We start from the raw sequence: 22,368 nt of genomic DNA on the forward strand, positions 1-22,368 counted from the left end.
AAAGCATGACTAAGTAGTTTCCTGCTGGGACTGCAACTGGTTTGGCTCCAGTGTCAAATCTCTCACAGTCAATCACTTTGAGTGTCATCTATGAGATATTCCCAATTGCTTTCCTAAACATTCTGGTTACTCATTAAAAGCCTTGTAGCAACTCATAATGTGCTGTGGCACACATAGAGGGGGCAATAATTCATGTTAATGGGGAATCATACTCAACTGTAGTGACTTGAAAAAAAGATCTTAAAGCAGCTATAATGAATAATATTTTTAATAACAGAGGGTGTTACTCTCTTAACATTCTTTTTGGACATAGCAGGCAGCGGTTTTGAGTGAAAAAGCCCTAAAACCCAGTGTATGCTAAAATGCCCAGCACCAAACAGCAGACAGACAACGTTAGCAACTAGCTGGTAACAACAATGGAGTATTTATCAGCTAGCTTAAATTAGCAGCTATATATTTCCCTCAGGAGAGTGAATATTGGACTTGCATTTGCCAAGTGACAGAAAAAAAAATGAATGCTAATGTTTCCATGTGTAGCTGTGTATAAAATAAAAGTTCAGTGATAGGTTTACAGCTTTGTTACACTCTCCTAAAGGGGCAAATAATTAGTTAAAGGACAATTCCGGCGCAAAACGAACCTAGGGGTTATTAACATGTGTACCCACTCTGTCGCTCTCTGGGACATGTTTTCATGCTAATCGAATGAGTTTGGAGCTTGAAAGACGCTAGCGCGAACCGCTGATTAACTTACAACGCTAGTTTTCGGGGCACAGGGAACGTAAAAACAAATCGCTATTTATACCACTAAAAAGGCTCAAAATATCACCAAACTTCAACGGTAGCATAATGAGGGTCCCTAAATGTTAACCGAAGCATTGAGAACTTTGTAAGTGTACAGACAGTTTATTGAAAAGATAGATTATAAAGACACTCGTGTTCATGTTTACATGCCGCCGCCGCCGTCTTGGAAACCAGTCATGACTTACACCTGGCGATGCAAACTAAAATCAAAAGCAATTTGCTCAATATATCTGAAATAATCGCACTCTTCATAACTTGTCTAGTGTACTTACTCAGTGGATAACTGTCCATCTGGTCCCTCCGGTCTGTGTCGCCAAAAAAGTTTCAAGTACAGCCCTGTTTTATCAGAGAGGGGAAATCTTCAGACTGTACAAAACACTGCGTCTCTTGGGCATCGCGACGCAACAGGTCCCACTCCTTGCAACACAGACACTCCTGTTCGGTGGCCATACCTTCACAATGTCCGCAGGTACACCACCAGTTTCCCGAAGTACGAGGCTGTGTTGCAGCATTGACTACCGGTAGTTCTCTCTCTCTCTTGTAGCCCTTTCACGGAGCTCCTGCAATAAACTGTCTGTACACTTACAAAGTTTTCAATGCTTCGGTTAACATGTTGGGAGCCTCATTATGCTACCGTTGAAGTTTGGTGATATTTTTTAGCCTTTTTAGTGGTATAAATAGCGATTTGTTTTTATGTTCCCTGTGCCCCGAATACTAGCGTTGTAAGCTAATTCAAGCTCCAAACTCATTCGATTAGCATGAAAACATGTCCCAGAGAGCGACAGAGTGGGTACACATCTGTTAATAACCCCTAGGTTCGTTTTGCGCCGGAATTGTCCTTTAATGCAATCATTATATATAACAATCTATAGTACAAGAGAATAGCTTCATATCTTACCCTTGAAGCAATAGTTCAACATTTTGGGAAATATGCTTAGTCACTTTTTTGCTGGAAGTTGGATGAGAAGATTGACACCACTCTCATCTGTCTGCTAGCTATATATGTAGCTAAAGATACAGCCTGCAGACGCGTAGCACAAAGACTGGAAACTGGGTAAACAGCAAGCTTGGAGGCACAATTGGCCTACCAGCACCTCTAAAGATAACTAATTTACACAACCTTTGGACAGAGCCAGGCTAACATTAGCCATTTCCCCCTGTCTCCAGTCTTTATGATTAGTTAAGCCAACTGTCTGCTGGCTGTAGCTTCATATTTAGCATACAGACATCAGAATGGCATCTCATGTAATTCGCAGCAAGAAAGCAAGTTCTTTTACAATTCCTTTAAAGGTGTTAATACCTTTATTTTAAGTGTGTATCCTTCATTTTTAACCTTGCTACATTATGAGTTGCCTCAAATCTGCATGTTACTCCGCACTGCTTTCTCAGCCTGAGTCAATATATAAGCCAGCTCCATCGCCTGCTGTAGAGAAACACCACACATGCATGCCACACCACACATGTCAGGTAATCTGTCTCTCTCATTTATGTTGCACCAGCTATCCATCACAGTTCATCTTTGTTGCATTATCTCTCCTGCCTCCTCTTTCTTTCCGTCTCTCACACTGTTAGCAGAGTCTTTCTCTTTACTGCATATTTGACCTTGATATACACATAATGTGTATTGATGGAAATAAAGACAAACTAGAATTGGAGGTTTCTTCTGGGAGAAAAAAGAAACGGGGGTTTATTTTAATATGCAGACATCCTATTCTATTTTTTTAATCACAAAGTGATCTAACCATGACAATCAAATGAACCACAATTATGTTTTTAATCAAAATGTTGAGCAAATTTTGTCACTGGCAATAGCAAGTATTTTAGTAAAACCTCTGTGCTGAAGGTGTGTAATGCTGACATTCAATACACATTCAAACTAGATTCTTAATGCAATTTCAGCATGGGAGTTATTGAAATTGCATTGCTATATCTTATAAAGGAACTTATCAAGTAAACAATAGAAAAGCAAAAAAAAGAAATCATTCATACCTGTGTGGCTAGGCGGCTGTCAAAACATGCTTTGACCCAACAAATTCAGGAAAAAGACATTTTTCAATTTACTATAAAGTCAGTGATCTTGAGTTGCAGCTCCACTGAAATTCACAACAATGGACTGAACAGTTTGAAATATATTATTTTGATTGGATGATAGGCTGCCTGTAGGCAGATAGTGCAGGTCAGTAAAGCTGTTTTTAAATGCAGCCACTGGGATCCACCTAGAGAGTATAATAGTATATATATGCTGTCTCCCTTTAAGTTTCAAATCCTTCTCTTGTAAGCAGTGAATAATCTCAAGGTAGCTTGGAGGAATCTTTGAAACATTTTGTTAAAGTATTTCAGAGAAAGAGGCTTTGCTCTGATTTTCTTTTTTGATGTAGAGGAATGGCTGTCCTCAAGGAAGCCGCTAACTTTAATGGTTACTCATTTAAATAAAACCTGAGGTGCCTCTCTTCCACACACTCCCGTTTTTTTTTCTCCCGGATGGCCTCTGATTCAATTTTGTCAGAAAGGCTTGGCCGTCAAAATACATATTTGTCATGTTGTCAGCTTCTCGGCCCTGTGTGTTGCTTTTAGAGGCCGCCGCTGCCCTTTCTGCAACTTAATAGCCACCGCGGGTCGAGCCTTTGCTGCACTAATCAAACCTACTTAGCACCTGCCCTCCCTCAGGTTAGAAAGCTACCCCATGTCTGTCTGCCTGCTTTTGTATTGGTGTATTTCACTTGACATGTACTGCTTTGACTTGTTAGAATTGTGTTAACAATTGCATGGTATGAGTAAAGAAGAAAATGAAAGAAAGACTGCAAGTCTTTGTGTGGAGTCATGCAATAAACATTAGAAATTATTTGGTTTCAGTGTGCATGCAAGTTTACCACATAATTTCATTTAGTGTCAAGATAGCCATTCAAATTTGTATTGTTCTGAAAAAACAAACTTATTTTCCTTTATGGTGAACCTCTGCTGTCAGACATGAAAATTATTATCCTAAACTTGTTTTCCTACTTCTGCATATACATGTGTGCATGCCTATTTTGAATCTATATTTTTTTCCCTATCTGTTAGCATATGTTGCCTTATTTATATCTCTCCTTTAATCCCAGTGCTTTGCTGCGTCCGTCTGCTGCATCAAACACAATCATAGTAGAGGCTTTTGCTACAAGTGCATTTTATTTTCCTCCTGTCCCCAGCTTTGGAGGCCCAATTTCTCCCACTTATCCCTCAAACGTTGTCCCAAGCGTCTCAGTGCCAATGTAAAGACAACAACGTGATAAGTCAGTCGGCACTCAACACAAATACTATTATGTGAAGAAATGTAAACCACAATATCGTTTTTTTCAAAATGTCAGACTTTCTGGATAAAACCTTTTAAGCTCAATCAGGAGGAGAAATGGTCATGCTTGGATCGACATGTGATGCTGGAATAGCTTTCATCAGTGTTTTGGCGTAATGAGAGTCTGATTTTGCCAAGCTTCAAGTTCGCTGAAGAAAACAAGTGAAAGTTTTTCTTTATTTAAGAGATGTGGATTTTTCTTCAGTAGTGCCATTTCTTAACAGATGGCTTTTCATGATACAGCATATGGTCCTGGTATCAGTCGTTCAGAACACTTATGACTTTATATATGAACGTTATTAATATTTATGGGTTTACAATATGAGTCAGTACCTCATACTGTATGGTCCCGCTGAAGTGAATATTATGAATTTGCTCCCCATACGTGGCGACGCAAATTCATTTAAAATTCCATATTGTGAATTAGGGTTGCACGATATTGACAAAATGTGATATTGCGATATCGATTATGAATACTGCAATATCAGTATTAATTTCGATATTTTTAAACACATGTCAAATTACAAAAGTTACGGGAAAATGCATCAAAATAGAGTCATAACAAATTAAACCAGTTTTCTTACAACACAAGGTTTATTTCATCTGACGGTCGTATTGGACTGGCACAACATGAATGAATAAATAAGGACCATGTATACTGAACAGTTTTACTGGTTGTACAGTATAAAATAAATATATAAAGAGAACAGGACACAACTTTTCTTTCGCTTCTCTGATTCGTTCCGTTTTGTTGTCTCTATCAGTTTCTTCACTTCCACTGTCACTCTGTCGAAATATGCAGACATAGAGTTCGTCACGTAGTGGACCCGTGCTCTGACGTGCACTAACATGTGCAAGTGGCACGGTAACTGGCCAATGAAACATGATCATTATAACGTTTCAAGGGAGCTCTAAATCAAACACAACACAGCCAGCGGACGGGACACAGCACTCCACAAAATAAACAAAAATAGTGCATACTTATTGCGACATTTTCGATATATTGCGATAACGATATTGAGGCGATATAGCTTGCACTACTATTGTGAATGTCTGATGTAGAGTAGAGTGATTTACCTTCGTGTCTGTCTTATATGCCGCAGTCATCGGTAACAGACTCCAGTGAGGAGAGAGCTGCAGCTATGATAAGGGACAATAAGGACAAGGTTAGTGTTTCCAATTACCCTCCTCTGACAACTTCTATCAGTGTTTTGTGTTTGTCGTCATTCCACAGTCCACAGAACCAGGTCTGAAATATTAGAAGGATATGTGTTCAACTTTTCACCATGCACTCAATATGTTGTCAAACGCAACCCTGGCATATGTCTGTCAATAGATGTAGGTATCTGTCAGCGATGTGTCGTCATCTAAAGTTGTTGCCCTTTGTCTCTTCTCCATAGGAGGGTTACAGTCACAGTAGACTTTTCCGCCTCTCCCCAATTAACCCTTTCACTCCTACCCCGTTTAAGGTTTGTGGGTCTCTGTGTTGTGCTTTCCACTTTCCCTTTCTGTGTATGCTCGTACAGATACACCCCATTACAGTTCATGTACAGAATATACTCATGCTGTACATGCATACACTCGTATGTGTCCTAACATCTCCATCTGTTTGACTTCCTTTGTACATTTTTGTGGAATCAGAACATGTTTTGTCCTTTTTGTTTTGTTTTGTAAATCTTGAGCTGTACTTCAGTGGATGACATAAGCAAATTTTAGATTGTTTGGCTTGACATTTTGTTTGTACTCAGGTTTTGTATTTAAACAACAATTAAGTAATCAAAAGTGTGATTCGTTGCTCTTGGTTTTCAGGTAAGTGCACACATGATGGTTGAATGTTTAATTGTAATTACTAATTTAATGATAAGCAATTACATCAGTAATAATTAAGCAATTACATGTCTCATTTATGACTCAGTAAGCATAACGTTATTATAAATTAAGCTATTTTCTTATTAACCTCATTCTGATTTGAGTCTCTGGCATTTATATGGAATAATCACATCATTATTCCTCAGGCTAAAACTAACCTATCCTGCTAAAACTGATGAAGCTGTCAATGTGAACCAAGCACATCGACAGCTTCTGTCGATTACATCAACAGCGCTCACATGTTTTCCTATCTCCTCATCACCTCATATCAAGTTAATTCAAACTTAAGTACAAAGATAAAACGTTCCTCTTTTTCTTTACCTTTCACTAATAAACTTTTTTTCCAACTCCATCTGTGGCGTGACAGCTGGCGAAGCGTGAAGCGGCGAAGACATCTCCCACCAGCACTGTCCTCCTGCCAGTGGTGCCCCATGTGGGAGAGACCGATACAGACACGCTGACAGAGATTCCTGGCAGACCTGCTGAGACAGAGGAGGAGGAGGTGGTGGAAGATGAGTTTGGATACAGCTGGAGTGAGTTCACTTCATCTTTTTCTAAGGGTGCAATTATATATTCTGTTAGAACCAGCAGTAAAAAGATGTAATTTGTTACATTGGTTTTCATTGGTTTTTTTCATTTCACACTGGCCTATCATAAGTAAATCTTGTGTATTTGTGTGTGCATTATTGGTGTGAATGTGACTCGTGAGGATGGTGTGGTTCTAGAGACTTACATCATATACTTCTGGAAGTTTCAGCTAAAAAGAATACATTAAAGGAGACAGACAGTATATTGATTTACTAGCTGTAGCATGCTTTATCACCTATCTGCCACTAGAGGTCCTCAAAGGTACATTTAGTTTCCCACCTGCTCATAAAGCCATCCAGTCTGCAATAAAAAGAGCACTGATTCACATGCTTGAGGTGGCTGTACTTTAGCAAAACCTAAAGGACTCAATGTCCCAATTAAACTGTTAGCATCCTGCAGACGCTCTAATGTAGGATGCACTCACCGCTTCAAGGAGAACGGGTCACAGTAGCCACATTCAAGTCAGGCAACCAGCATAAAGGACAGACTTCCAGCCTCCAAACACTTGGGAGTGTTGTGAATGTGTGTGTGTGGGAGTGTGTTCCCATCCTGCGGGGATAAGATTGATGAGGTTAGGGCCCGGGGAGGTGAGTTGTGGAGATTAGTACAGGACTGATGGTCCAACAGTGGCAGGGAGCCCAGAACAACAGGAGCCCATTGGTCTGATCTAACACACCAGAGACAGCAGAGGTGGAGGGAGAAAGAGAGGGGACTGGAATGAGAAGGGAAGGGATAACAATGGACACAAGATTGAGACAAAGCGATAGAAACCTAGCACTCTGACATTTAAAACTTTTACCATTTTTACTTTTGGTGCCTACGCATCTCACCCAATCCAAACACCTTCCCCTTTTTTGAGCAACATGACATAAACTGGTATGGAAACCCAGATTCAAGACAAATGTGGCCCTATTCAGCAGTATTGTCAGCTTACATCTGTCTGCAACGACTTTACCTGCTTCTTTCAGAGAACATAATCCAGCGCTATGGCAGCCTCCCCGGTGTCATACACATGATCGAGCTGGAGAAAGGCAAGGCAGGCCTGGGCCTCAGCCTGGCGGGGAACAGGGACCGCTCTCGCATGAGTGTGTTTGTGGTGGGAATAGACCCCAACGGGGCAGCCGGCCTGGACAAACGTATGGTAGTGGGGGATGAGCTGCTGGAGGTAAGATGTGTATTAATTGTTGTCTGAAAACAAAAGTTGGCCGGATATGTGACTCCTTAATATCTTTTATCTAGAATTTAAGCATGCTTTTCTGTGCATGTCTTTTGGCGTCTGTTTTGTATTACATATTTACTCTTGGAGAAAAGGTGTGTATAATTCTATATTTTTGTATCCTGTCAGATCAATGGGCAAGTCCTTTATGGCCACAGTCACCAGAATGCATCCTCCATAATCAAGAGCTCTCCATCCAAAGTCAAAATCATCTTTGTCAGGTAAAAAAACAACTTTTGTCTTCCTATTATAAAGCCTCTATGAATACATTTCCATGGCAACAGCAACTACATTTCATTGTTAGACTGCTTATGATGAAAAAGTTCAAGTCTATTGTAATGTTATTCAAACTTCAATAGAGGGAGCTATTGTAATTCAACAGAAGGATGCACTTGAAGGTGGAGTAATCCACATTCAGTGGTCACTAACAGATTCTCTCTCATGCGTATGTATTAGCTAGTATAAAACAGTTAACTGTCATTTCTTGTACACTAACTACAAAAAACAACATACTATAAAGATCAGTATGTAGTATAAACTGTATACAGTTCGTATGCAGTATGTAATTGGGACATAGCAGCTGACATATCAGCACAGAGTCAGACACGTTTGATCCTTGAGCCTTGCCTCAAACAGTCCTTGCCAAAATCACACTACTTAACCTTCTACTTAACTCGTATCCCTTTTCTGAACTCTGAAAGAGACACTGTGATCAGCCCACGTAAATCATGGCTCCGCTGTCACAAAGCAGAGGAGCGACGATTTACGTGAGTTATGACTCTTTGGAACAGGAACACGGAGGCACTGAACCAGATGGCTGTGGGACCTGTGAGTGAACACGAAGGAGACAAAGTGGAGCCCCACACTGAGGTATAACTAACAAACACACACACACACACACACACACACACACACACACACACACACGTTGTGTGGTCCTAGAGTTCCTAACCTCCCAAGCCTGTGTGTAACTCCCAAGACAACCAAAAACCACAAACACATTCAGTACTGTCTTCCCACTAGCCAACAGACACAAACACAAGTTTAAGTTATTTACTAAATACTGTATCAACTACTGCCCGTTTCCTCACAGCTAGAAACAACTGCTGCTAACGGTGCTGCCCATACTTCAAAATATGAGCATCACGTCATAAAGCTGAAGGTGAGATACACTGGACCACCCCCTCCATACACATCTCACACACATAGGACAACCCTGTTCTTTTGAAATCCCAAAATAAAGACAATAATAGAGAGGAAGTCTTGGAAGCAAATATGCTATAATGAGGGAGGTTTACACAAAAAAGTCAATGGGGTATGATAGAGAAAGAGAGAGGGAGCACACAGGAGCAGTCAAGTCTGACAAGCTGCCAGGAAAGAGAAAAGAGACAGACAATCGTCAAATGAAAGGGTGAATAAACAAAACGCGTCAATGGGAGAAGAGCAGTTCCAAAAGGGACATAAAGGCTCAGTTCACCCAAATAATAAAAGGAGGAACAGATTTTTGCCCCTTTGTGGTGTCTTCTTTCTAGCAATGCAGGTATTTTCAGTTTTATTTGCCAAGATGTCAGACATGAAAAAAAATATCTCATTTCAAAAACTCACAGCGACACGTCTTTTCCAGAAAATAGATCCCACAGAAAACTGCTCACAGTGAGGTTTGTGGATTATTTTGTCATTCTTTGAAACGTTTGAGCACCACCAATAACACCATCCATTTAGCTCCATCATATAAAAGAAGTCTCACCAGATGTTATCTCAAACTCTTACCTATTAAACTAGAAACATCTGTATGGCTACATACAACAAGAGGTCCTTTGGAAAACATGTTATGTCTGTGATTCCAGTGAACTAACCAAATAAAAAGAAATGAGTGAAAAAGAAACTTTGATGGTAGCCCCCGTTTGGGACTATCCATATGGTATGTAAGGCGACAGGGGTGTAAATGCAGCAGCATCTGGGCAGCTCATTGATATGAACACGCAAGCACAAAATGTCCCCCGCTGGGAACAAAAGATCAGAAGTGTGAAGGATGGAAGGTGAAGCTGTGACTAATTATCCTTCTGGAGATAATTGTCATCAGTTATGCTTGTTTTCGGCAGCTGGTGCAGCTACGTTACTTAGCTCATGTTACAGCTATGTGTCAGTCAGCAGGCTATGTTTAGACTGTACTAAATTATATCGATTTTAGTGCATTTTTATGCAATCATGTTGTTCTCCAATAGGAGGACGGAGGACTTGGCATCACCTTCGTGGAGGGAAACACTGAGAGTGGAGTTGAGATTCAGAGTATATTTGAAGGGAAAGGGCACACAGGCAAAGTATGTATTACACAATGCAGCGTATGGTTTGTGTACATTATACAGTTGATTTATAATCAAAATTGTGATCTGCTCTATGCAGGAGGGCTGCATGAAACCAGGGGACAAACTCTTAGCTGTGAATGGTGAATCTGTGCTAGGCTACACTGTGGAAGAGGTATAGCGTCATTGGAAATAAACTGTAATCATCATATTGTATTTCCTGTAAAGGCAAGGATTTACTTACGTTTCCAAATGTAATGAACTTGACATTTGTTGTTTTCATAAGAATTACTTAGAAAACAACAACAGTCACGATGTAAAGAGTCTGATTAGTAATTCTACTGTGTTTTAGGTCAATTCTCTACTGAGAAAAGCCAAAGGTCCAGTGAAGGTAGCCTTCTCTACAAATGAGACCCCCTCTTCCTTGTCCTCTCTCCAGTCATCCTGCCAGGACGGTGATTGCTCGCCTGACGTCCTTGCCAGCCTACCCAGCATGCTTAGTGCCGCCACCACTACCCTGAGTCAACAGGAGGCGGAAGCAGTCACTAGTGAGTCCCCTTTAAGAAGTTTGACTTTTTATTCAGGAAGCTAGTTTGAGGATCAATCGGGTTACTGTACGCCTCCTCTATTTTAGGTCTGAGTCGCTCTTCCACCCCTTCCACTCTGGCCTGTGACCCGGCGACCTGTCCCATCATCCCCGGCTGTGAGACCACCATCGACATCTCCAAGGGCCGCACAGGCCTGGGCCTTAGCATCGTGGGAGGCTGTGACACCCTGCTGGTAGGAAACTAAAATATGAATTACAATCTGGTAATAAGGGTATATCCATTCACTAAAATAATACAAAAAACATGACTGTCACTGCACAAATAAGGTTAATACAATCTACAATCCTTTTTGTTGAAATATACTGTAAATTTGTAATGACTTTAAAAAGTTGCATGACTGTATTTTTAAGTTACCACCCACCATGCCACCCACTTATAATCTTTGGTGGTGGTATAACCCAAGTTCCAAATAGCCATGGTGGCTCAGGAATGTAGGAAATGATGTTGTCACAGGCTCCCTCCTCCTTCCGTCGTCCTCTCCTCAGCCCATCTATTCTGTCTGCTCAGTCAGGCTTGGGCGAGCAGCTCTTTGTCTGGCCTCGGCCGCAGCACACAATATCCAGCCCTGGAATGTAACCTCTGAACCCCAAATGACACTCACACTGGAACGCAGAGAAAACACACTAGAAGTCAGGAACATACACACTCAGAATGAGAACCCAAAATAATGTCTGTCTGCTGTCAAATGCAAAATGTATTATTATCTTCGACATGTTTCCTGTACAATTACTGTTCCCCCTCCCACTATTTACTGTTATTTCCTCCAAATAAATCATTACTGCTCTTACTTCATCTCCTATAATTCCTGTTCACCTTCTTCTGCTATTCTGTTCTCATTTGCTCTGTTTTTTTTCCCTCTCACTCCAGGGGGCCATCATTATCCATGAAGTTTATGAAGAAGGGGCAGCCTCCAAAGATGGCAGGCTTTGGGCAGGAGACCAAATCCTAGAGGTGCGGGGCCACGGCGGTATAATGAGCGTTACATATGACCTAAAATAAAAAGAGGCTGAACACATTTCAATAACTGAGACGTGGCTGCCTGAGGAGCTTTAACACGAAAGCTTGGGTTCCCAAGTTCATTCAAGAATCACATGTGACACATTCGTTAATAAAATACATCTCAAATATATCTAAAAATGATATCAATTTTTGGCAACAAAAACATCTATCCCAAACAACGTATTGCTGTTAGTGAGACAGGTACTGAAGAATGTTAAAAAGTTTAAAAGGAGAAAGTAACCACTGGTATGAATCCTGCATGCATTATGTGGAGAGACAGGTTACGTATCAGCTCAACTTGGATTTGCCCTGCATCTGACCTTATGCTTTGTCACAGAGGGAGGGCAGGGGTGGAGCACAAGACTTCTGTTATGGCAGCTCAATCAGTAGACCTGAATTGAAAGGCACACATGCATGCACGCACACATACACACCCTTATGACTTAATTGCCCTCTACTATTCATTTCTGTCCTTAAGCCAAGCTGCTGTGTTTAGAGAATAGGCTTAGAGAGGGAAAAGTGAAAAAACGCGGTTTCCCAGTCCACAGCGATGCCATTAGCTGTGATGGGAAAAATCCTTTGCATGTCCATGGCGATAGCTAATGGGCTATTTCCCCTCTTTAATGTGGTAAAAGAAGCAGGACATCAATCCTTACACTGACCACTTACGCTTCTCACAGACTTTAGTGGGAAGTCTGCTTCCCTTAAGGAAAATCTAAGCGTTGTAACATTTTTAATATTATGATCCAGTGTTCAAAAAGCTCAGCAGTTTGGATTTCTGAAGAAGAAATGTGACCTCAGCAGTTAATAGGAAAAATCAGTTTAGCATTAAATTAAGCCCTCTGCTGTATTCACTCACATCAGGAATAGAAGAAAAGGGCTTCGCTACTTTGCAGAAGTACAGTTCAGTCATTTTTTGAAAATATGAACAATAGTTAAGATTATTAAGACATTAGTCTGCCTGTTATTATATTTTTCTGTTGGCCAATTGTTACTACAATAGGACAAAACCATATTACTGGAGCACACAAATACTAACCTCCTTTTCTCTGGTCGCAGGTGAACGGCATCGACCTGCGTGCAGCCAGTCATGATGAAGCCATCAATGTACTGCGGCAGACCCCGCAGAGAGTCCGGCTGGTGGTCTACAGGGACGAGGCCCAGTACAAAGAGGAAGACCTGTGGGACTCCTTTACTGTGGAGCTCCACAAGAGGCCTGGCCAGGGCCTGGGCCTGAGCATCGTAGGGAGGAGGTGAGACAGATTTATTATTAGTACAGTACTACTGCTTAATACTATGCAGTTATTATTACGTTGCTTTTTATAGTCACAAAAAGAGTTAGCATACGAGGAATCTTCCACATTGTTGGACAGCAGTAACTGTATGTATTTATCTTTTTTTAATGCAGATCACGGGACGAGAGGTAATCATTGTTAAAAGACCTGTATATTTAGATATACAGTAGATAGTGTGTAGTGTATAGAGAGTTAGAGAAATACACAGCTTATATCTGGGAACTTCTTTACTTTCCTTCCCATTAGAGCGGTGGAGGAAGATTTACAGAAGTCTTAGTAGGATTTGCAAACTGTAGACCGTCTTACACATAAACTCAGCTCCGGCTTCTATTCTCGCAGTAACATTTATTGGTTAAGGGCACATGTGGGAAAAGGCCTGCGGGTCCATAGGTGTGTGTGTAGTGTGGTGATTGATCTCACTTGTGGGATAACCCTCAGGAATGGCTTACACAGACCACACATGCATATGCACAGCTGATTGTGTGTGTGAATAATTTATATTTTAATTTTAATATATGGATTTGTCCAAGTGTGTTAATGTGGGTGCATACAATTTTTGGTTCCATGTTTAAATCAATTTGTCAGAAAAATACAAAACTCGGTAAGACAACTGCAGGTTTGTCAGGTTAGGGTCCTGGGTTGCACAGCTTGGACAGCAGTAGGCAGTTCAACTTTAAATGTAGTTGTAAATCTTTGGCTCTGTCAAAGTGGTTTAGCTACACAAGTGGATGGAAAAGGCTGCAACGTAACAGACAACCTTAAATCCTGGGCTAAAATGGAAATTGCAAGCTAGCAGTTAGTGGTGAGGAGCTGTGACAGCCAAGGATCTCTGGCACTGGGGATTGTATGATCAAGTTGCCTCTCTTCACAGCTTCTGCTTGTGTTGGTTTAATCTACGTGGAGATTTGCACTCCAGATATGCAAAGTCAACAGAAGAGATGTGCTTTTGGAAAACAGACGCAGGTCTCTGCAGTTAAAGGAGAATTCCGGTCGATTTCAACACGTAGCTCTGTTGTTTGTAAATGTGGAGTGCTGTCAGTAGCGAGAAAAACGAAAACAATCGGTGCTGCCTACACCGTGTTATCCTCCTGCTTGTGTATGTGAAGTGATTCCTTCCGAGTGAACACAGTGAATCTGACTGCAGTAGATGTTAAAGAAATGCATAGAAGTTTTGCTGTTTAGTTCCGGTGTTGAGACGGCAAGACTCAGGGACCGTCTACAAACTACAACACCGAAAAGAGATACAACAAAAATATTTATTAATTTAATGATTAAATAAGGTAGTGTCTCCAAACTTACCTCAATTACAACGTGTCTCCTGCTAGTTGTACTACATCACTTACTTTAAAAAAATAAGCATATGTCCATTTTTGAAAATATTTTTGTATCTCTTTTCGGTGTTGTAGTTTGTAGCCGGTCCCGAAGCACTCGTCTCAACACCGGAACTAAACAGAGCTGAATTAGCACAACTTTTATGCATTTCTTTCACATCTCCTGCAGTCAGATTCACTGTGTTCACTCGGAAGGAATCACTTCACATGGGTAGGCACTTGTAATGACATTTTGAACATGTTAAGAGGCTAAAAGCACGTTTAAAACTTGCCCTGTTTCAGCCTCCTGGGTGCAAACTGTAGCAGGAGGATAACACGGTGTAGGCAACACCGATTGTTTTCGTTTTTCTCGCTACTGACAGCACTCCAAATTTACAAACAACAGTGCTACATGTTGAAATCGACCGGAATTCTCCTTTAACTTAATTTACCAAAGGTCAGTACTCAGAGCAAGCACATGTGTGACTATGATGACCTTTGGCTTTAGACGAAGAAGGTCTAATTGTATTTTCCTGTGACAAAACCAACTGGTTTGTTAAACACTCACTGCTTATTTGGCAGATATAGAGCCTCAAAACCCAAATATGATCAAAGGGGTAAAAGCCTGGCAGGGGCTGAGGTGGGACAAGCAGGTGACATCACCACAGCTGACTTTGGTAGAGGTGTAGACGCATGTCAATCAAGCAAACAATCCGCAAGAAATGCTTCTCATAAATGCTTAATATCTCCTTAACATTAAGGATTCTTAGAACTGCCACCAATGCACTAATTAGAGGAAAGGAACTAAGTTAGTTGAAGTCAGTATTGTGCAGTTAAAGAAGTGTTTTCTCAATAATACATGATAGCTTCTCACTGGGTCTGAATGTTCACAGTAAAAATATGCAGGATTCGAGATGGAAAACATTTATTGAGGTTACAGTTGCTATTAAATATTCCATCTTACCAGCCGTCTGCCGCTTCCCAGGAACGTAAGCCACAATTGTGCAGACGTCCATTGGAAAAATGTGAAAATAGCTGGATCAATAGTGTATTACCAATTACATATTCACGTCAGCAGTATGATACGATTAGGGTCAACTTGTAGAGAACATTACAGTATGACTTACAGTAATAAATGATATGGCACTGTCCCGACTTTGTCTTTCAACCTTTCCTACCAGGAATGACACAGGAGTGTTTGTGTCCGACATTGTGAAAGGAGGTTTGGTGGACACTGACGGCCGACTGATGCAGGGCGACCAGATCCTGTCGGTCAACGGGGAGGATGTCAGGTCGACCACTCAGGAGGCCGTAGCTGCACTACTCAAAGTACATCTATTGCTCTGGCCCTCAGAAGGAAGCATAGTTAGTGAATGACACATCTGCTTTAAACTGTGTTGGATAACTGTATTCAAAATAATGTGCCTTGTGTTGTAGTGCTGCGTGGGGCCTATAATAATGGAAGTTGGGAGGTTTAAGGCAGGCCCTTTCCACTCAGAAAGACGGCTGTCTCAATGTAGTCAGGTACTGTAATCTTTGAAGGATAACATTTGAATGTTGAATAGAAATTGTTCTGACAGAACAACAAAACAAAGAAAGTAACAGCGCTGAATGTCTTTGTTTCAGATGAGTGAAACAGGCAGCACCAAGGTGGCCTCACAGTCATGTTCAGACTCTGGGAACGTGCCCAGTGACTCTGACAAACTAAGCAGGAATCCAGATTGTAGGTATCTTCAGAAGGGATTTTAATTTGAGGCAGTCATAGGAAGAAATACATTGTGTACAAGGCATCCTGACATTTTGCACGTTTGCTTCCTTGCAGCTCCAGAGCATCAGGACACTAGAACAGTTGAGTTCACTAAAGGTCCCAGTGATTCTCTGGGTATCAGTATAGCAGGGGGCGTGGGCAGCCCTCTGGGTGATATTCCCATTTTTATCGCCATGATGAATCCTGTCGGCCTGGCTGCTCAGACCCAGAAGCTCAAGGTACAAGATTTACACCTCCCTCTCAGTAACCTTTATTCAGCTTCCAGCAGAATACAAGACTAAGAATTTGCATGTCAGTAATTATTGTGTAGGATTGAATGTGAATCTTAATTATGAACAGCTATGTCATTCCCACTCACTTTACTCTGTGTGACTCCCAAAGGCCAAGAACCTACAGCCTTAAGCAGTGACCTTAGCAGTTAAATGACAGAGAAAGTGACAATAGTAGCTCTGTGTGACACAGACTGGAGGAGGACAAAAGCCATTGCTAACACGGATAATAAATCTCCCACTCCTGCATTCAGATCATTAAGCCTACAGAAGGGCTCATTGAAATGAATGGGAGGAAAGCTTGAATAGTTTATTCATGCTGCTTTATCTTTTCTGCGGGAATGAGAGATAAGAACGCTACATATTGAAATTACTCAGCCGAACACATACGCATAGTTTTGCTTTTGTAAGGTTTGGAGAATTACATTTTCAAATAGCATTTGCCACATCCTGTTATCATCCAGACCTTTGTGAAGTAACATCATAGAAATCACATAACGGCACGCTTTGAAAAGTGGTGACACATATTCATACCCCTTTTAGGGATTAAAAAAACATTTGAGTGTTTATTATATAAAATAGTCCACAGAGCTAACTTGTGTTACATTTCCATTGTTGTTATCATTGTTTCCAACTAGAGATGGTCCGATACCATTTTTTGCTTCCCGATACCGATTCCGATACCTGAACTTGCGTATCGGCCGATACCGAGTACCGATCCGATACCAGTGTGTCATATATTTTATTATGTTTTAACAACTGTATACTACTATCCCTGTAAGGTGTGATATTATTTCTATCTTTGTTGACAGTCTGGCTCAGGTTAAACTCTTTGTGAAACATGAACAAACACAAACAATGAACGCAACAGAACTTTCTTTTATTATGCAGTTTGACAGTCAGTCATAACAGAAAAAGAACATAAATAAACTACTTTAACGTAGATTTTCTTTAGGGCTTTATTACGTGGTATCGGATCGGTGCATGAACTCCAGTACTTCCGATACCGATACCAGCGTTTTAGGCAGCATCGGAGCCGATACCGATACTGGTATCGGTATCAGAACATCTCTCCAACCCAAACACTGATGTGTCAGAAACATGGAGAAGCCAGCTTCACAGCTGAACGTGCCAAGTTGGTTTTCTCTCATGTATCCTTTTAATTGTATGAAACTCTCACTTGTCTAGATTGGGGACCGCATCGTCAGTATCTGTGGAACCTCTGCTGAAGGCATGACCCACTCACAAGCTGTCACTCTGCTCAAGAACGCCACAGGCACCATACAGCTGCAGGTCTCTCTCTCTCACTCACACACACACACACACACACACACACACACACACACACACCCTTTGTGTTCTAATTAGATAAACACGCAAACACAGTTAAATAATCTACAGTTGAATATGTAGTCTATTCTTTATCTGTGTACAAAAGATTTACCTGAAAAGAAAAGTCAAAGGCTACCAGCGGCAGGCTTTGAAGTACCATAAAACTTGTCTCCCTCATCCAGCACAACCACAGTGCTATCAGGCTTTATCTTGCAAGTCTACCATACCATAAAAGTGTGTGTGTGTGTGTGTGTGTGTGTGTGTGTGTGTGTGTGTGTGTGTGTGTGTGTGTGTGTGTGTGTGTGTGTGTTTCGTGCACCTGTAGGTGGTAGCGGGTGGTGACACCACCGTGACGGGTCCCTCTCAGGAGCAGGCAGCTGCAGGCCTCACACCCAGCTGCATCTTCCAGGATGACCTCGGGTATGAAGTGGTTATTACACAGAAAGAACATTTTGCTGTGTGTCAACATCAATCTTACCCCTTATGTCAGTCTGTCTCAGTACTGTATGAAAATGAGGGTGGGGGTGGGTCACAAAAAATGGGACGGTTATGTTTTTTTCCTTCTTCTTTTTGCTGAAGCGAATGTAGTCCGTATACAGTAGTCCCTAACTGTCTTTGTCTTCCCATCAGCCCACCTCAGTATAAGACCATCAATCTTGAAAGAGGACCAGACGGACTGGGTTTCAGTATAGTCGGAGGGTACGGCAGCCCACATGGAGACTTGCCGATCTATGTTAAAACTGTTTTTGGAAAGGTACGTAGCACATTTCTCCGTTTCAAATTTGCAGAATTGACAAACAGCGTGTTATTAAGCAACTCTATTTGGATGTGTGTGTGTTTAGGGGGCAGCAGCGGAGGACGGCCGCCTGAAGCGAGGAGACCAGATAATGGCCGTTAACGGGCAGACTCTGGAGGGCGTCACTCATGAAGAAGCCGTTGGCATCCTGAAAAGGACCAAAGGAACGGTCACGCTCACAGTGCTGTCATAGACGCACAATTGCGCACACACACACCCGCTACCACCTACAGGTGCACGAAAACACACACACACACACACACACACACACACACACACACACACACACACACACACACACATCTTCAGTTATTTTCTTACACTTCTTATCACACCCACAGTTAATCCACATCTACAAAGACTGAAACTTTAAAATAGAAACACAGCTTGCAGGTGTGATGTCATGTCTAACAGTAGGAGAACTCAAACCAGCATTATTTCACGACTAGACGATTGTGTTAAAATCACCAGCTGTTCATCTGTGAAAATATGCACACTGAAATAGGAACAACCATACACTGATAATTATGAAGGAGCCTATTGCTCAATGTAGCTTTGAACACTGTGACCCACGTAAGCCTACAGCAAGTAGACTTATGTACTGTATAGTCATGATAAAAGAGCTTTTATCACTGACACAGTCCTGCAAAATAGTATGTTAAGTAGATATATGAATTCATAACTAGTTAGCCGTACAGTTTTAATGAAGTTGTTATATGAATCTTAAAGAGGCCGTAAATAGTATTAGAATCCTGGCTCAACTCAATTACATTCCATGGCTCTGGATTGAAGTATTAACTGAACATTGTGGCTCAAGTTTCCTGCATTGAAATAAATGCATTGGAAGATCATTATTTTCAGGAGTATTTTTACAACAGAGAGCACCCTCGAGCAAAATCAGACTATTTCTACAGAGGAGAGGTCTATTCTTCAAGGTTTTTAACAGTCTGGGGTCTACTTATAGAGATGACCTCCCACTAAATTCAGAGCATGAAGCAGCATGAAAACGGCCTTGAGGCAGTTAACAGATTAGCAGAATTAAGCTAATGGCTGTATTAGCTGATAACAGCATTATTTGTCTTTGGCATTGCACTGCTGTTGGCCACTAACCACGCTGATTATCCTGAAAGGCCGATGCTGCTCCAACTGGTGTTAATCAACTTATCATAAAGCCGCAGTCGTTTTAGCAAAAATATACCAATAGAGCATTTTTTTAAGTGCTGATGGCTAGAAGTCATATATTGTAAATACACAAAGATGTGAAATCGTTAAACTAAGAAGCGTGGTTTGAGTGCACATTTGGCTAGATGAAGAACTGTGAGTGCGTGTGTATGACCTACTCACTGAAATACAGTGCTGCTAAAGCCGATATATAAGGTATTATATCAGTATTTGGATTTTTTTTTTAAGTATTAAGTAATCACTTCATGGAAGTGCACAGAAAAGCACCTGCTATCTAGGTTGGAGTGGACGATTGTTTCTTCCTAAGTTTTTAAATTGTTAAATAAATATATAATGGACCTTATTGTTTACCCAAAACAAAGTCATCTAGTGTGTACCTCCTAAAAGCATTAGGCATGTGTTGTGTGGTCTAGTCTATGAGAAATGTGTCTGTTCTCTGTCTTATCACTTTAAATATGTCTCTAGCACTGTCAATGTGACAGTATTAAAGTTATTCACACTGAATTAAATAAAAGTGACCTTTGTATTCAATTTGTTCCACTTTTGCTTTTTGTTGTGCCTTTTATGCCTGAAGACATCATTCTTATTTCAGCATCCTCTTTTGTACAATAATTGAAAACACATAATTGAATCCACCGAGAAAAGTAGCTAGTTAAACATCAAAACTCAAATATGAAAATATAATGTTCTTAAATGAATAATAGTTAAGCATCGTGAAATGCAGGGCAACCTTCCAAGTGCACCAGCTGTTACTCTATCAAACTGCTCCTTACTTTGGATTATTGCACAGTATGCATCTGCCATACATCACATAAATACATTTTCTATCCAGCAATTTACTGTTGCAGGAAGTCAGAAGCTAAAACGCGCTGAAATTAAATGCACATGAATAAAAATGTATAGATATGGGATAATACGGCCATGTGGAACAGCACGTGTGGACTTGCTTGAATAGACTCTATTGTCACTTGAGACTTAATAATGCGTGGATAGAGAGAGACACAGAGCTCTCCCTTAAAATATGGCATCCCATCTGTCTGTGCACTGACAAGCACAGCTGCTTCACAGCCTGCCGCGTGGTTTGTGTGGAGTCCTGTGCATAAAGTTCATTTCTTAAGCCAGTTTACAGCAAACATGGGGGCTACCAGTTAATCACACCAGTCACGCAAGACCTTTGAAGCCCTTTGTCTAATGAGGTCTGGGGTGCGTTCAGAATCAGTGGGCTGTTAGTAGAAGTACGTATGCTCAACTGTTGGGCGACTCCTTCACCCTGAGGTCAAGACCCAACAGTTACCTGCAGCTGCCGCGAGCAAAACCACAAGCCGGCTAGCCACAGCCTGCACTCGACAGCTGAGCTTTCCTCAAGCACCTGTTGTTTTAATGGCCCCAGTGGGTTTTAGAGGTTACCCAGCCTCCCTCCAGGTTCAAGAGACGCTGGTTGGTTTACACAAGACTTGTCTGCACAAGCCTTTTAGATGCGAGATCAGATGTTGCCACTGCGTCACGCTTGGCTTGAATGCGGGCGAATGGTGTAAAGTTACCACGTCGATGGCGCCAAAGCTAAATCACTTTAAAAGACTGCATTATCAAGATGTCAGTCAGGCCTCTTTGTACATTTTCATGGGATTCTACCAAGAAAAAGACTTCTTTCTTGACCCTAATAAATCAGAGTTATAACAAAGACAGCTTTTCTGTCCCGTTCCACGCAAAATGTCAACTCCATAACTAAAGCGTTTGCCCCCGTAGCTTTAGATGCAGCCTGTATGATAAGTTTGTCGGCCGCCCGTTCAAACATTTCAGAGCTCAGTATCATCATGACTCATGCTAGCTACACACTGGCTAGCAAGAGGTTAAGCAAACAGAAACCTATAGTTGATGATTGGGCCGTGTTGACTCAGCAAACATCCCAAATGAGACCCCATCATGTTGGTTAAACCGCTCCAAAGTTTTCCAAATCAAGAGTTTTGCTCATTTGTTTTGATTATCAGAGGGCACGTAAGGAGAGGTGGGGGAAAAAATTTGAAGCATGACATTGTCAAAGCGGGTTTTGTTTGAAGGCAGTGGATTTCTCTGAACTGAGGAATGTATCATTTATCATCTGAGAAATGTGGCCAATGAATTGTCCTAAACATGAAATGCATCAAAGAGATGTTTAAATTGGGTTTTCATCAACCATTACGTGTAATTGTGTCAGCAAACATGGTGTAACTAATACTTTGATAAAGGTTCAAATGTACCATCAACACAAGTCACACTTGAGTGTCATCAGATGTTTCTAATTCGCTTCAGAATCATTGGCTCATTGCCCCCCCCCATCACCCCAACCTCCTCCTCATGTGGTATTTTGTTTTGTTGATTTGACTGAGATTAAGGTTTGTTAGTTGACTGGAGTTTTGATCCTGTCACTCCATGACAAACAATAAGTCAACTATAATTTGTGAAATATCTCTACATCTACTGGACGGATTGGTACACAATTTTGAACAGATGTTCATGGTCCCCAGAGGGTGAAGCTTAATGACTTTGGTGATGCCATTATGTGTTCTAGCGCCACGACGAGGTTTACATTTTTGTTTTTGAAGTGAAAACTCAACAGCAACTGGATTGCTATTTCTTTTACACACATTCAAATCCCCCTTACGATGAATTGTAATCACTTTGCTGATACCATGACTTTTCATCTAGCGCCATAATCAGGTCACAA

The 22,368-nt window shown here is 41.2% G+C and overlaps 1 protein-coding gene across 5 annotated transcripts in view; it reads left to right on the top strand.

Moving 5' to 3' along the window:
• Positions 1 to 18,856, top strand: part of mpdz (multiple PDZ domain crumbs cell polarity complex component) — a 47,020-nt gene extending 28,164 nt beyond the window's left edge. For 2 of the 5 annotated variants that reach the window (XM_078275893.1, XM_078275896.1), the window contains 21 exons: positions 5,233 to 5,295; positions 5,530 to 5,598; positions 6,366 to 6,531; positions 7,555 to 7,751; positions 7,932 to 8,023; positions 8,594 to 8,672; positions 8,896 to 8,964; positions 10,028 to 10,123; positions 10,206 to 10,280; positions 10,458 to 10,653; positions 10,740 to 10,885; positions 11,581 to 11,664; positions 12,772 to 12,965; positions 15,499 to 15,646; positions 15,755 to 15,841; positions 15,944 to 16,040; positions 16,140 to 16,303; positions 17,543 to 17,647; positions 18,012 to 18,106; positions 18,317 to 18,440; positions 18,529 to 18,856. In XM_078275893.1, coding sequence (XP_078132019.1) covers positions 5,233 to 5,295; positions 5,530 to 5,598; positions 6,366 to 6,531; positions 7,555 to 7,751; positions 7,932 to 8,023; positions 8,594 to 8,672; positions 8,896 to 8,964; positions 10,028 to 10,123; positions 10,206 to 10,280; positions 10,458 to 10,653; positions 10,740 to 10,885; positions 11,581 to 11,664; positions 12,772 to 12,965; positions 15,499 to 15,646; positions 15,755 to 15,841; positions 15,944 to 16,040; positions 16,140 to 16,303; positions 17,543 to 17,647; positions 18,012 to 18,106; positions 18,317 to 18,440; positions 18,529 to 18,675 — 2,493 coding nt within the window. In that variant the 3' untranslated portion in view covers positions 18,676 to 18,856. The remainder of the gene's footprint in view (positions 1 to 5,232; positions 5,296 to 5,529; positions 5,599 to 6,365; positions 6,532 to 7,554; positions 7,752 to 7,931; positions 8,024 to 8,593; positions 8,673 to 8,895; positions 8,965 to 10,027; positions 10,124 to 10,205; positions 10,281 to 10,457; positions 10,654 to 10,739; positions 10,886 to 11,580; positions 11,665 to 12,771; positions 12,966 to 15,498; positions 15,647 to 15,754; positions 15,842 to 15,943; positions 16,041 to 16,139; positions 16,304 to 17,542; positions 17,648 to 18,011; positions 18,107 to 18,316; positions 18,441 to 18,528) is intronic. The other 3 variants (XM_078275894.1, XM_078275895.1, XM_078275897.1) reach the window with 3 other exon arrangements.
• The last annotated feature ends 3,512 nt before the right edge of the window (positions 18,857 to 22,368 follow it).

Source organism: Sander vitreus, chromosome 19 (genome assembly GCF_031162955.1).
Source record: "Sander vitreus isolate 19-12246 chromosome 19, sanVit1, whole genome shotgun sequence".
Taxonomy (NCBI): Eukaryota; Metazoa; Chordata; class Actinopteri; order Perciformes; family Percidae; genus Sander; species Sander vitreus.